The sequence below is a fragment of the Eptatretus burgeri genome, chromosome 15 (assembly GCF_056783735.1).
Source record: "Eptatretus burgeri isolate ZD-2024b chromosome 15, Ebu_testis_v1, whole genome shotgun sequence".
Taxonomy (NCBI): domain Eukaryota; kingdom Metazoa; phylum Chordata; class Myxini; order Myxiniformes; family Myxinidae; genus Eptatretus; species Eptatretus burgeri.
This window is the reverse complement of record NC_140975.1, coordinates 49,785,707-49,802,133: the sequence shown is the minus strand read 5'-3', so window position 1 is coordinate 49,802,133 and position 16,427 is coordinate 49,785,707. Positions and strand designations below refer to the sequence as shown.

General features: G+C 39.7%; 1 protein-coding gene across 20 annotated transcripts in view; it reads right to left on the bottom strand.

Moving 5' to 3' along the window:
- The window catches only part of LOC147012133 (neurexin-1-like), a 1,392,023-nt gene that overhangs the window by 223,322 nt on the left and 1,152,274 nt on the right, over positions 1-16,427 (bottom strand). For all 20 annotated transcript variants that reach the window (XR_015052060.1, XR_015052059.1, XM_085858522.1 and 17 more), the window contains one exon: positions 15,137-15,308. Coding sequence is in view for 18 of the 20 variants with exons in the window: in XM_085858522.1 (XP_085714648.1) it covers positions 15,137-15,308 (172 nt within the window). In the remaining 2 variants the exon portion in view is untranslated. The remainder of the gene's footprint in view (positions 1-15,136; positions 15,309-16,427) is intronic.

The following is a 16,427-nucleotide window of genomic DNA, read 5'->3' as shown; positions in this document are numbered from 1 at the left end:
GACATCTTCTGTCATGCAAAGTCCTTCCTTGGCACATCAGAGGCTCCAATTCACGTACAAGGCTTTAATCCGCAGCTTGATGTGACACTGTTCTCCCCTCTGGGCTGACTCCGCTGCCTCACATCTTGCTCAGTTTGACGCCATGGAAACCATGTATTTCCAAATCATTGGAGTTTCTCACGATGAAGCTGAGTCTATGGGCCTATCACTTTGTCATTGCCTGCAGGTCGGTGGTCTCTCTGTCTTCTTCGGCCTCATTTCTGGTATTGCACCCTCTGCCCCCTCCGCCCCCCATGTATGTGGTCTGCAAGCAACCCCCTCCTCATGAAACTTCCGAAATCCAGAAGCACTGCTCACCTCCACTCATTTAATTTCTACTCTATAATCGCCTGTGAAACCACCTTCCACACACTCTTTGATCTCATTCTTTTTTCCCAGTCTTAAAGACAGCTGTTCATCACCATCTCAGGTCATCTCTCATCCAAAGTGATGATCTTTTCTACAGACAATAATCCCCCCCCTCTTCCCACCAAAAATTTTGCTTCTGTATCCATCTTGTCCACTCCTTGCGTTCTTCCCGAATCATAATCCTTACCTGCATCCCTTGTTTGTCTGTCTCCGTCTAACTTTCCTTTTCTGCCCAGCTATTGTTATTTCCCCGTTCTTCTGCTGCTCCCTTTGTTGTGTTGTGTTCTGACCTGTTCTGTGTCTGAGCTCTTACACAAGCCTAATGGTCATGTATTAAAAAAAAAAAAAAACACAAAAAGCAAAAAAACGTTTTATCCAAACAGAACTTTCCAGATGTAGCTTTTGCAAAGATAAATGCTTCAAAGTAATTTGTAATTTTTAACAGTATTCCATTTGACAAAGTATAATCAGTGACATCATCATCACCATGCAATTGTGTATAACAATGAAACCTGAGTGGATCACTTTTTGCAGTAACATATGTCATCCATGTGGTACAAAAACCATTGTTTATAGCATTTCGTTAATAAAAAAGCATTTCCATGAGTTGATCATTCATAGAAAACTGAAATAGGTTGATATATGTTACAATGGAAAATTCAGCATTATGAATGTCTTTCTGAAAAGGAAAACAACGAGGAGTACAATCAAATTATTTCAAAATACACATTGGACACAACTTATAATATATAATTAAGGAACGGTATTTTAAGATTTGCCAAAAGTGATGGTACCTACAAAGTGATCCTTGTGTAATCCTTAAATATGAGATATTAAGATATTAGGTTCAATAAATCATAGTGAAAACAGAACGGTACTCGGAGTGCATACCTCCACCAGGCTGAGCAGGTTATGTTTTGTTTCCCACTGATAGGCCGGATCTGCATCTGTACCTGAACCCAAATCGAATCGATTCATCCATGTCGCACACCCAACCTGTCCACGAGGTTTCGTCCAAATCCGTCCATAACCTTTGGAAATATAATGCTATACATCGTTTTTGGCCCCATCGCTCAATGGTGAAGGATCAGTTAAAAAAATAAATAATTCTCGTATTCGGATCCAGATGCGGATCATCATCAAAATCGAATCAAATCCAGGTTGTACACCCAACCTGTCCATCAAGTTTCGTTCAAATCCATCTAACTTTCTGAGATAGTGCTATATTTTGTTTTTGGACGTATCTCAATGGTGAAGAATCACTTTAAAATTCTCGTGTCCGGTACCGGATCTTCACAAAAAATGAGTCAATTCGTCTTCATCACACACCAAATCTGTTCCCCAAATTTCGTCCAAATCAGTCCATAACTTGTTGAAATATCCTGCTCAAAGGCAGACAAACAACCAAACACACAGACAGACAGACAGACAGACAGACCTCTATATATATATATATATATATATATATATATATATATATATATATATATATATATATATATATATATATATACATATACATATATATATGAAACTTTCTTGTGGTCCACCAGTACAAGGTACTCACTTTGCCAACTTTGCCAACCTTCGAAGGATGACAGTCTATCAACCTCACCTGGATTACAAGCTGTCAGGCGAGGCTGTCAACCCCACCTGGTATTAATTCAACAGCCAAGCAGGATTTGAACGAAGGACCCTAGAATTCCAAGCCTGCCACCCGAACTATTAAGCCAATATCAGGCATATTGAGTGAATGCACCAGCAGAAAGTGCAAAAATCAAAGAGACAGAGCAAATAATTGTTTGCAAAAAGATGTACGTGAGAGCTGGCTTTGCACGCATCAGTTGCAGTAATGGGTAATTGGGCTCGCTGAGGCTTTCACAACTATCTCACTATATATCTATATCTATATCTATATCTATATCTATATCTATATCTATCTCTCTCACGTTCGAAAGCCTTGGGAATACCGGTGCTTGTGCTGTTGTCATTTTGCCCTCATAACACGACACTTCGATTTTAGATTTGTTCATGAACCAATATTGGGGTCTTGTTTATGCAAAACTCCCCATGCTCCCAACCATCCAATATATTAGTGAACAACAAGTTTGTAGCCTGCTATATTATATCAGGGTCTGGGATTCGACACTTATTTTGCTTCATTAATTTAACTGAAAATTTCTACCAGACAATTGATGTGGGATGCCTGCTGAATGCTTCATGAATGCGGATGAAGAATGTCAATTATATAGTGTCCTAAAATGGCAGGAAAAACAACAATGGGTGGTTTGCCATAATGATCCCATCAGTGTCAGTATTCGAACCAATGATCAACAATTACAATCGAGGAGACTCAATCAATTGATCCCACCTGGCATGGTAATTTTTACCTCCGCCATCAAAGGTGAAGGAGGTTATGTTTTCACCCTTCAGTCTGTTTGTTTGTTACTTGCAAAATCGAAGATTTTTCAAGTATATTGGTTCGTCGATTTTGATATTCTGTCTGTGTGTTTGTTTATCGCCTCATGGTCACAATTTTAAACCGATCTTCACGAAACTTCACCACATGGTAGAGTTTCTCATAAGGATGAAGCCCATTGTTTTTGAGGTCAAAAGGTCAACAGAGGCCCAAGGTCAACAACTGAAGCGGTATTTCTAAAATCCTCAATTTTCATCCGATTGACTTGAAATTGAAAGAGGATTTATATTTCATGTCACTGAATTCAACCAGCCAATTATTTTTGAGGTCACCTTAGACCAAAAGGACAAAATAGGTCGAATTTCTAAAATCCTCAATTTTCATCCGATTGATTTGAAATTTGAAGAGGAGTTGCAGATTTGGTCATGTAATTCAACCACCAATTATTTTTTAGGTCAAATTTGTTTTATGGATTTTGCAAGTATCGTGCTATGCACGACTTCTTCTACTTGTTTGTTTGTCTGTTTGTGTGCAGGATATCTCCAAAGGTTGTGTGTGGATTTGGGTGAAATTTGGTGGACACATTTGGTCTGTCACAAGGACGAACTGTTTAGATTTTGGTGAATATCCGCATCCGGATCAGGCTACTAGAATTTTAAAAGTGATTCTTCACCATTGAGAGATAGGGCCAAAAACGATATCGTTCTGTATAGCATGATATTTCAAAAATATATTGGGCCTGATATGTTCTCGTGGCTCAAGCATTACTTGGCAGAGGTATGTGCTCCACCAATTGCCCTTCCTGTTCTGCATATATTTACTTTCAACAAGTTTAACCTTTTTGACTGAACAATCCCCAAAAATTAATTTTTACACTTACTATGTTTGGCTAGTCCTGAAATAAAATGGTTACGACCAATGTCACCGAAAACGGCAATTTAAATTGGTTAACTTTTCCATGAGTCATGTCTTAGTGGCTCAGTCTCAAATAATATAGATCTATTCAGGTGAACAACTTGAGAGAAATGGCCATTGAGTTGGCATCAAAGTCCATCCATTTTTGGCAGCAAACATACATGAACAAGCTTTTGACGTGAGTGAGAGATGGACATCAGGCAGGGTGAAACAAGCTTTTCACTTTGTCTCTCACAGCAAATGCCTTCCGTTAGACTCAGTATGCTTCACAGCTGAAACTTCTCTAATTATGTTTGATGACGTTGTTATTGAGAAAGGCCGGAATTTCACATTGATAAAGCAGAACGTGAATGACTCGCCATCTGACACTGCGTTCTTATCTTTCAGTGAGTTGATAAGTCACAATGTATAAAAGCTGCTGTTTCCTAGTGCCAAATGAACACATCCAAAATATACAAAAGACAGATAACTCGTTGAAAAATGAACCTGATTTTGTGGCATTACGAAGATGATCGAAGGACACTGATGACAGCAAGGGAGTGAGTGACCAGATGTAGTATATACATTGCATTTTTTGTTGAAGCATTGATTTCTAATGGCTGAGGTCAGATGTGAATCAAAATAAAAGGTCGTATCAAGTGCCAGGACCAAAAGATAAAACAAAGAAAAGCTGTCAACTGAAAGAAATCAACATTATGCTGGAGCATATGGAATGATAAGGAACAAACTGGTGGAGAAATTGAAAGAGATAGCAGGTAATATCACAACAAACGAGTGATAGTAGGAGGGTTCAGTGAACATTCTGGAAAGAGCTCCTGGAGAAAAGATATGACACAGAAACACCTGAAAATGTTCCAAAGCTAAAACCTGAAAGCATTGCAACTTGGTCCTTGAAAACGTACTCCCCGAAAGAAAACAACAAGGACGCTTTGGAAACTGGGAGAGCCTAATTCTGATTTTTCATATGCACATACAATGAGATGATATTATGAGCAACTCGAACGAACTGGATTATCAGCTGAACACAATCTTAGCAAAACAGTTTCTATCATTTTGGATCAATCCACACATACAAATGACCCTGAAGAAAAACAAAACTCAAAGGTTTTCAAATTCAATAACTTCAAACAACCAGGAAAGCAAAGACAAATAAATGTGCACGGGTATGTACACACACAGACACACAGACACAGACACAGACACACACACTTTGAGACCGGGAAGGTCTCCGTTCTATTACCTGAAACCTCACCACCACGTTATTAAAATCACCTCACTGCCACGTAACCACCAAGTAATTCAAAACGCCTCCCCACCACGTTATTAAAAACACCTCACAGCCACGTTATTAAAAACACCTCACAGCCACGTTATTAAAAACACCTCACCACCACGTTATTAAAAACACCTCACCACCACGTTATTAAAAACACCTCACCACCACGTTATTAAAAACACCTCACCACCACGTTATTAAAAACACCTCACCACCACGTTATTAAAAACACCTCACCACCACGCTATTAAAAACACCTCACAGCCACGTTATTAAAAACACCTCACCACCACGTTATTAAAAACACCTCACCACCACATTATTAAAAACACCTCACCACCACGCTATTAAAAACACCTCACAGCCACGTTATTAAAAACACCTCACCACCACGTTATTAAAAACACCTCACCACCACGTTATTAAAAACACCTCACCACCACGTTATTAAAAACACCTCACCACCACGTTATTAAAAACACCTCACCACCACGTTATTAAAAACACCTCACTGCGACGTTATTAAAAACACTTCACCACCACGTTATTAAAATCACCTCACTGCGACGAAACCAGCAAATAATTCAAAACAACTCCCCACCACGTTATTAAAAACACCTCACCACCACATTATTAAAAACAACTCACCGCCACGTTATTAAAAACACCTCACCACCACGTTATTAAAAACACCTCCCCACCACGTTATTAAAAACACCTCACAGCCACGTTATTAAAAACACCTCACCACCACATTATTAAAAACACCTCACCACCACGTTATTAAAAACACCTCACCACCACGCTATTAAAAACACCTCACAGCCACGTTATTAAAAACACCTCACCACCACGTTATTAAAAACACCTCACCACCACGTTATTAAAAACACCTCACCACCACGTTATTAAAAACACCTCACCACCACGTTATTAAAAACACCTCACCACCACGTTATTAAAAACACCTCACTGCGACGTTATTAAAAACACTTCACCACCACGTTATTAAAATCACCTCACTGCGACGAAACCAGCAAATAATTCAAAACAACTCCCCACCACGTTATTAAAAACACCTCACCACCACATTATTAAAAACAACTCACCGCCACGTTATTAAAAACACCTCACCACCACGTTATTAAAAACACCTCCCCACCACGTTATTAAAAACACCTCACAGCCACGTTATTAAAAACACCTCACCACCACATTATTAAAAACACCTCACCGTCACGTTATTAAAAACACCTCACCACCACGTTATTAAAAACACCTCACCACCACGTTATTAAAAACACCTCACCACCACGTTATTAAAAACACCTCACTGCGACGTTATTAAAAACACTTCACCACCACGTTATTAAAATCACCTCACTGCGACGAAACCAGCAAATAATTCAAAACAACTCACCGCCACGTTATTAAAAACACCTCACCACCACGTTATTAAAACACCTCACTACCACGTTATTAAAAACAACTCCCCACCACGTTATTAAAACACCTCACTGCGACGTTATTAAAAACACTTCACCACCACGTTATTAAAATCACCTCACTGCGACGAAACCACCAAATAATTCAAAACAACTCACCACCACATTATTAAAAACACCTCCCCACCACGTTATTAAAAACACCTCCCCACCACATTATTAAAAACACCTCCCCACCACATTATTAAATTCACCTCCCCACCACATTATTAAAAACACCTCCCCACCACATTATTAAAAACACCTCCCCACCACATTATTAAAAACACCACCCCACCACGTCAATAAAAACACCTCACCACGTTATTAAAAAACACCTCACCCCCACGTATTAAAAACACCTCACAACCACGTTATTAAAAACACCTCACAACCACGTGATTAAAAACACCTCACCACCACATTATTAAAAGCACCTCACCACCACATATTAAAAACACCTCACCACCACATTATTAAAAACACCTCACCACCACATTATTAAAAACACCTCACCACCACATATTAAAACATCACACTGTGACATAACCACCACATAATTGAAAACACCTCCCTACTACATTATTAAAAACACTTCACCACCACATTATAAAAAAACACAACACCACCACGTTATTAAAACACCTCACAACCACGTTATTAAAAACACCTCACCACCACGTTATTAAAAACACCTGACCACCACATTATTAAAAGCACCTCACCACCACGTATTAAAAACACCTCACCACCACGTATTAAAACATCACACTGTGACATAACCACCACATAATTGAAAACACCTCCCTACTACATTATTAAAAACACTTCACCACCACATTATAAAAAAACACCACACCACCACGTTATTAGAACACCTCACCACCACGTTAATAAAAACACCACACCACCACATTAATAAAACACCTCACCACCACATTATTAAAAACACCTAACTGAGACATAACCACCACATAATTCACAACACCTCCCTACCACGTTATTAAAAACACCTCCCCACCACATTATTAAAAGCACCTTCGCACCACGTTATTAAAAACACCTCACCACCACGTTATTAAAAACACCTCACCACCACGTTATTTAAAACATCTCATCACCATGTTATTAAAAACACCTCACCACCACGTTATTAAAACACCTCACCACCACGTTATTAAAAACACCTCACCACCACGTTATTAAAAACACCTCACCACCACATTATTTAAAACATCTCATCACCACGTTATTAAAAACACCTCACCACCAAATTATTTAAAACATCTCATCACCACATTATTAAAAACACCTCACTGTGACGTAACCACCATATTATTGAAAATACTTCAGCACAACGTTATTAAGAACACCTTACCTCCACATCATTCAAAACAACTTCCGCTGTGCAATTCAAAACACCTCACCACATATTGGCATAGAGACAGGCTTGTTTTAATTGAGGATAAGTACACAAATTTCTGTATTTCATGATTTAAACCAATCAGTTTAATTTAATCATTTAGTTTGCAAATTAATTTGTAATATTCGTGATTAATTACATTTTTCTAAGCAATTTAGATTGAAGCTTTAAGTGAAAAAATTTTTTTTTCCAAAAATTTCAAATATTTTGTTTTTTTCTCAATGTTTCCAACCACATACCCTGAGGAGATACATACCGGTCACAAGTTTTAGAACACTCCCATTTTTCCAATTTTTACTGAAATTTAAGCATATATATGCAGTGTCTGTCCCGTCCTGTGTTGTCACTTAACTACTCCCTCAAACTTTTGTGAAATCGTACCAAACTTCCATGTTGCTCCAACCTCTCCCATGTGTACACTACCAGTCAAAAGTTTTAGAACACCTCCATTTTTCAGTTTTTACTGAAATTTAAGCAGTTCAAATCCAGTGAATAACCTGAAATGGTACAAAGCTAAGCGGTAAACTGCCAGAGGCTAAGAATATACAATCAGAGATGGGGAATCTCCCGCCATTGAATGAAAAAGTTCATACATATTCCAGATAATGAGGGACAAGCCTGGTGTTGGCGCAGTGGTTAGGGCAGTGGCTTGGGATCCAAAAGGTCCTGAGTTCAAGCCCCGTTCGGCCACTGAATTAATACACCAGGAGGTTGACTCAGCCTGTCATCCTTCCGAGGTCGGCGAAATGAGTACCAGTGCACTGGGCCGGTGTATACCCCGGTTAAAATAGGTGTACCATATCCCTGTGTCGTAAGAGGCGACCAGGGTTGCGTCAGGAAGGGCATCCGGTGTAAAACATGTGCCAAATCACTATGCAGATCATACGGATGATCCGCTGTGGCGACCCCTAATGGGAGCAGCCGAAAGAAGAAGAAGAAGATTCCAGATAATGAGGGAGGTGAATTGGAAACAAGACACCATTTAGTCATCATCTCGAAAAAGTTCCCCAGGGGTGAGGAACGTAGTAACCAAAAATAATTGAAATCAGATAAGCGGTTTTCCATTTATTACAAAAAACATTTTTTTCAAGATGGCCGCCCCAGTCGGCCATCTTGGATCCGGCCACGCCCAAAATCAATAGGGTTCTTCCTTTTCAGGTGGTTCATGTGTGACCCGAATTTCAAATCGATATGGCGAAAAAACATTTTTTTGAAGATGGCCGCCCCAGTCGGCCATCTTGGATCCAGCCACGCCCAAAATCAATAAGTTTCTTCCTTTTCAGGTGGTACATGTGTGACCAAAATTTCAAATCGATATGGCGAACAGTTTATGTGTTATCGCACTCACAGCTATAAATGTTTACGCCCGGATGGACGGACAGCCGGACGACCTGGGTGACAACAATGTCCCCCTTCTGCCACGCGGCGGGGGATAAAAAACAAAGTTTAGGTTACCAACAACTGCAAAATAATGTAAATTTCAGAGTTGTTAAAAAAGGCCCTTTTCAGGGAACAAGTAATGGGAAAGCAACTGCAGCTGTTCTGCAGCAATGGAAGTAAATTAAGCCCTGAAAGTTGATGCAAACAATTCCAACAGGTGTCCCAACTTTTGTTGACTAGTTACAAACCCTGTGTCTGTATAAAAGCAGGGTTGGAACAGACTGTGTTGCTACACCCTCTGAAGCATTATTTGGACAATATTGCACTGCAGGAAGTAGTATATTACTATCATAATGGCGAAAAAAAACAAGTAACAAAGGAACACAGACAGACCATAATAACCCTTAAAAGTGTCGGTCTTTCCTTTGGAGAAATTGCAAAGTAAGCCAAGGTGTCAGTGAGTACCGTTTCCTACACCATCAAAAGGCACTTGGAAACTGGAGGAAACTGACAGGAAGAGGTCTGGCAGACCCAAAGCCACAACACAATCAGAAGACAAGTTTCTGACACTGCATATATATATATATATATATATATATATATATATATATATATATATATATATATATATATATATACATATATATATATACATATATACACACATACGCATACGTAGATCAGCTCGCTGTGCTCACCTCACCACACGTCGCGACAGTGGGACAAATACTGAGACAATATTAAAAACACCTCACCGCCACTGTCTCAATCTTTTTTTTTTAACAGGACATAAGGCTTGTAGATGAGCTGCCACATACACACATCTCACACCAATGGACAAATCGGCGAATACATGAGACATAACACGGGACTGTTCGAAGAGATGAACACAGCCACTGAGCTGGGGAAATAGCCGTTACTTCCCAGTGCACTCTGGGTACTAGTAATGTCATGACAATCACGCCGTATTTTTCACCATGCTCATCAAGGAATTTTCTCCTCTCCAATGACGCCAGTCTATTGTTGTTTGTCAATGGTCTATCCTTCGAAATGCTGAGCAACAAGCAACGAAGCAGCATGCACCATTTTAAAATCTTTGCTATGACTCGGGCCAGGGTTTGAATTGCTGACCTTGCAGACTCAGTGCGGACACTCTAACCATTACACCACTGAGCATTGACAACGATGTTGAAAATCTGCTGCACCCAAAATGGATCTAAACGCAATCAAACCACTCTTGGATAACGTTGAATGTTGCCTGATGACCAGTTATTAGAACGAATGGAATCCACCAGGGAATGTACACGTACTCCGAAGTAGCGATGACCAAACATTATGCCTGATATCGGTCAACTATTTTTACAAAGCGTTCGGGACACGATTCAACCTGCTTGTTGGCAAAGTAGATCAAAACCCTTTTAAAATGGAATAAATCGTTGTCATAAAATGACCCTGTATATTTCCTTCACTGTTTAAATACCTTCGGTAATAAAGTGCATTTGGTAATTAAACTTCATTACATTTACAACAGCAACCAGTCACGGAGATTGCTCATCAATCGCCACCAAAGTTGCCACAGCAACAAATGAGCGTAAAGGAAAGATAGGCATTCGGTTGAGTGAGCTATTATGAGACATTCACATTCACTTTATGGAACTCTTTTTGAATGGTTCTGTGAGAAATGAGCTCGACCAGACAATGACTTATAGGAATGACTTCAACTTATAAGTAATTAGACTGATGGTCCTGTCACTGAGTGTCCGGGCCCACAGTACAAACTGTGCTTTTTGCAAAAGGCCGTGTTTTGAAAGCTGATGCAAAATTTGGGTGTAATCACCTCTCACAGCCATAAGAGGTCTTTTCTAATTATTTTGTACCAGGACAAGGCCTGGAACAGAGACAAAAATTATACATCCCAAAACAAAGCATGGCACGAAACTAAAAAGTCTGAATTATGAAGAAGAAAAAAAACAACTAAGGCCTGGCACAAAGCAAAGAAGGATAATTACATAACAAGGCTTTGCACAAAGCCAAAACAACTAAATTGAACAACAACACAATCAGGAGGGAATCTGATAGAGATGTTTGAGATAATTGGAGGATAGAGACAAACGTCCAGAATTGTTTTTTTTTTCAGCAGAATCGACAGTGACAGGAGCAGCGGCCACAGCCTGAGAATAAAAAGAGGAGAGGAGATGGTCCTAAGGCATGGGCCTTTCACTCAAAGTGGTTAATGCATGAATGGTCTCCCTGGCAAAGTAATGGCCGCAGACACAGGAGATAGGTTTAAACTGGAATTAGATAGATTACCTATAAGTATTGAATGTAGAGGGGTATGTGGATAATGGCTGGACTGGCAGATAGCTTTAGGTATGGATGGGTGATTGTACATGTGTGTTGTGATTGTGATGTCCATCGGACAGTCTCATAAAAAGTTGAATAAACTGTTAGTGCAAGATCAGTTTTCACCCTATATAACCATAAGATTCATACATCCCCCATCACACATTAAAAACAAGAAAAAGAGAAATCAGAGATTGCAGACCCTCGCCAGAACTTGTTTTGTGTGGTGTCTGTGTACTGGTGTGTTAAGTAATTAATAAGAGACAAGATTAGAACTGCCACAATATAACTGCTGGCAGTGATGACCGAGTATCAAGACATCCCACTTTGATTGGACACCTGATCCAGACCCACAACGTTTTTATTATTATTATTAAATTGAATTCAGAATGGTTTTAAAATAAATTTATTTCACATGAAATGGAAGACCAAATAGGTACAGTCCTGCATTGGAGTAATCAGAAGGGGCCCAAGCAAGCTAAAAGCAAAGATGAAGTAATCAGGAGGAACCTGGATAGGATTCACATTTCAGCTGCTACTCCTCTACCCTCAAACACATCCAGGCACAGCCAAATGAACCTTATTAAAAAAATAAATAAATTAATAAAAATATAAAAACAACATAAAAGAATCCATATCAAAAAAATTAAATAATTCTGGCTGCCAGACCATGCATCTGATCAGGTTGAAATTTGAAACTTGTATTCCCCCATCACCACTAAATTATAAATGTGAAGTTTTCCATCGATTGATTAAGCGTTTCCAGAGAAAACATTATTTAATATTTTTCTTCAATACAATATGGCTGCCAAACCATGTGAGCTATCAATTATTATTCCTTTACAAACTTGAACACCCATGGCTTGTGGAACATTTGTGTGAAGTTTTCCCTCGATCTGCCCAGCCGTTCTGGAGAAGAAGATTTTTTTATACCACAGGTTTCAGGTTAAATCCAATATGGCTGCTAAACCATGTGACCGATGACATTATACTTTATGTGTGAACTTTTTGTTCCTAATGGATAGCTGGTCATGCATGTAAAGTTTCACCCTGATCTGTTCAGCCACTTCAGAGAAGTAGATTTTTGAAGGTTTTTTTTTGAAAACAATATGGCTGCTGAATCACATGACCAATGATGTCATAAAAATGTTTTCTGTGGACCATTTTATCCTGAGATGACCCTCAAAATTTTTTCATACTGATCAGATGTAGTGTTCTAAATATGCAATTATCATATCATAACGAAAGCACGTATGATGTCATATAAAAATTCAAACTCATTTGGCATGAGGTGTACTTGCCAAGTGCCAGGTTTAAATTTTTTCCTTGGTGCAGTTTCACAGATACAGAGGTCCAATTTTTTTCTGTTTTTCCAACATGGCGACCACACCATGTGACCTATGATGTCAAAATTATCAGCAAAACATTCTGCAGTCATGAGTAGTCACTCCGCTGGTGAAAAATTTGTCTCAATCTGACAAGCGGTTGTGTAGTAAAAAAACACTGTTCTCTGCGGCCACCAAACAAACAGACAGACAAACGGACGCAAACACAATACCCTCTTCTTCGGCAAGGGTAACTAGAGGGGGAGCACTCGGGAGAGTGCAAAACCTCCGCCGCCAATACTGCTGGGTCACTCAAGTGAACCTTATATCTTATTCATTAAATATGTCAACAGTGCTGACAGAGTTATAGTTCTTTTCTCCAACTTTTTTTTGGGGGGGGGGGGGTTGGAAATCACTTAAAACATGTAGAAATGCAAAAAAAAGAAATCGACATGTTGAAAAAAAAGTTGAAATTTTTTTTTTTATTCTCTATAACAATTTTTTTTTTTTGGGGGGGGGTTGGAAATCACTTAAAACATGTAAAATTGCAAAAAACAAAAAAATTTTCTCTAATTTTTTTTTTTGGGGGGGGGACCAAGTACAAAATGTAATGGCATGATCCTTGGACCATACCTAACCCCCCCGCCCCCCACCAAGGTTCGTCGAAATCCGTCGAGGAGTTCTTCCGTAATACTGTTCACAAACAAACAAACAAATAAAACCAATGTCACCCTGACCCGTATCTTGCCAAAAGGTGACCACGTGTGACTTCTTTAAGGTCACACTGAGGTGAACAGAGCTGCTATCCACCAGGAGCGACTCCTTGAGGAATATCTGCCTACGAGAGATTCCGATGAGAATCGTTCTGCAGAGTAACCATGAAAAAAAAATGTGTTTGCCTCATAACGTCACCAAATGATGTCATAATGTCTCAAGCTTGACATATCTAGAAAGCACTCATTGAGGTGTTCAATTTGAGGTACTACACGATATGGTTCCTAATACTTGAAAATTTGACCTTGGGGTCAAATGTTTGACCTCAGGTGCTAACCATGAAGGTCAAGGCCAATCGCCATCAAAAATTAATCAGCTGAGCGCCAGACCATGAACTATATTCCCATGAAGTTTGAAGACGATCCGATCAAAATTACTCAAAAAATAAGGGTTTCGTCAACTCCCCTGATTTGCGACAAAGTGACCTTGACCTTTGACCTTGAAAATTTTATGCGCTGAAAGGGACCTCTATAGGCCTCTGATATGCGAAGTTACAAAAATTTCTAATGATAACTGTGCTCTGCAGAATTTTTTATACGTGATTACAGACAAAAAAAAATAAAAAAAAAACATACAAGCTGAAGTGGGCGTGAACAGACAAAAAAAAAAAACTAACAAACATATCTTGCAAAAACTTCGTTTTGGCAAGACAAAAAGAATACCTGCAGTTAAATAAGTCGACAAACCTTACATTGAATGAATGTTGGAGTGATAAAGTGCAGGCATAATTACAAAAATGGATTCCTCCTGTGTCAAGATTCCTTGTGTATGATTATTGTGTGAGGCCTGACACAAAGTAATTAATGCTGAAGCCAAACCAAATCTTGGCACAAAGCAAAAAAAGGCTAAATCCCACAACAAGGCCTGGCACAGAGAAAATAAGGCGGAATCCCAGAACAAGGTCTGGAATAAAGCACAAAGCAAAAAAGGATTGATCCCGAAACCGAGGCCTGGAAAAGAGCAAAAAAGACTAAATGACACGGAACAAGCCCGAGCACAAAGGAAAAAATTCTATGTGCAAACCAAGGTCTGCCCCAAAGCCTAAAAAGAAACGTCAAAACATAATAGAGTTTCACAAAGACAAAAACCTTGCACATGAGTACAAGTCAGAGAGAAAGCCAAATGACATGCATCCTCGATCAAGACCAGGTTAAAAAAAAAGAGATAACAATTGAAATATGTCACGTGAACAGGTTGAGAGGAAGAGAATATTAGGGTGCGGATGAGTGTGTGGAAATTAGAGAAGAAGCAAGGAGGAGGAAATTGGCAGAGCATGCAGGTTAAACAAGATTATAGAGACAGGAATGCAAGTGTGGACATGAAATGATGAGAGGAAAGCAAAGATAGAGGTTTGAAATGGACAGAAGCCTCGGGTTTTTCAAACCCTACCTGGTGGGTACCGCTCGCGGATCGGTAGGTCGTCGATCTGTAACGTGGCATTGCCACCATTGCGGTTGAAGCGCACCAGATGGTACTTGCCATCATTGACAGGTAGGCTGTCCTCTTTTACAGAAATGTCTTCTGTACCCACGTTGAACACCACAACCACCTTGCCTTGTTCCTGCAGACAATGCCAGTGCTTAGAACGCATCAAAGAAAGCAGGAAATACATTGATTAATCAGCACATGAGTTGTCAAACAAAGAAGCAGAAAAATATAATCAGGTTTAATTCAATTGTTCAATTCAAAGGTTTAATTGCCATAAAGGGGATTCATTACACAAACACACAAGAACAATATAAATCATTTTTCAAAAGTGAATTAATGTTGACGTCGACTCGGTGCATGGATGTATTTTTCCAGCCACACCCAAAATAGTATATATTCCCTTGTAGAACACATCAGTGTTTGTGAGTAAGTGAGTTGTTACGTTGGTGAACACACAAACAGATAATTAGCAATGAAGGAGGAATACTGAGAGAGATGCAAACTTTATGATCTGAAAAATAAGTGCTGCCTCACTGGGGTTATGATGCTTCACTCTTAGCAGCCAAGGAAACAGCACATCTTCAAACAATAATGAAGAAAAATAACACAATCGTAATTAACATCGCAGGAAGGTCGGTAGTCTCTGTTTTTCCACCTCCTCTTTTCCAACGTTGCCCCCTCTGCTCTCTCAGTCCACTAACCCTCTCCACTACCTCCATTCTTCCACTAACCCCCTCTTGGTTAACCATACAAAATCAGAGCTGACTGCAAACCTCAACTCCTTCATTCCTCGCTTCTCCCATCTATGGAACCACCTTCCAGAGACCATTCTTTCCCACTCTTCCCTCCCAGGCTTCAATCAGGCAGGACACCACCACCTCACGTCATCCCCCGTTAACCCCTCTGAACCCAACCCTCTTACTTTCTGGCTTCAGTGTTTCCTCATTTGTTATGCATTCGTATGCAGCCTGTGGCTGCATTATTTCCTGGGGGCACGGTTGTGCCATTGGTGCAATGCCCACTGTTACCAGTAAGCTGGTACTCATTTCGCCGATCTGTGAAGAATGGCAGGGTGAGTCATCCTGCCTGGTGTTAATTCAGTGGCACGACAGGGGCTTGAACTCAAAACCCTCGGATCTTAAGCCAGCCACCCTAATTGTGAAGCCAACACCAGCGTGTCTGTATCGCTCTTTCTTGTTTGTTCATTTCCTTGCTGCTTGTGCTCCATTGTTGTCCTGCTACTCCACAATTC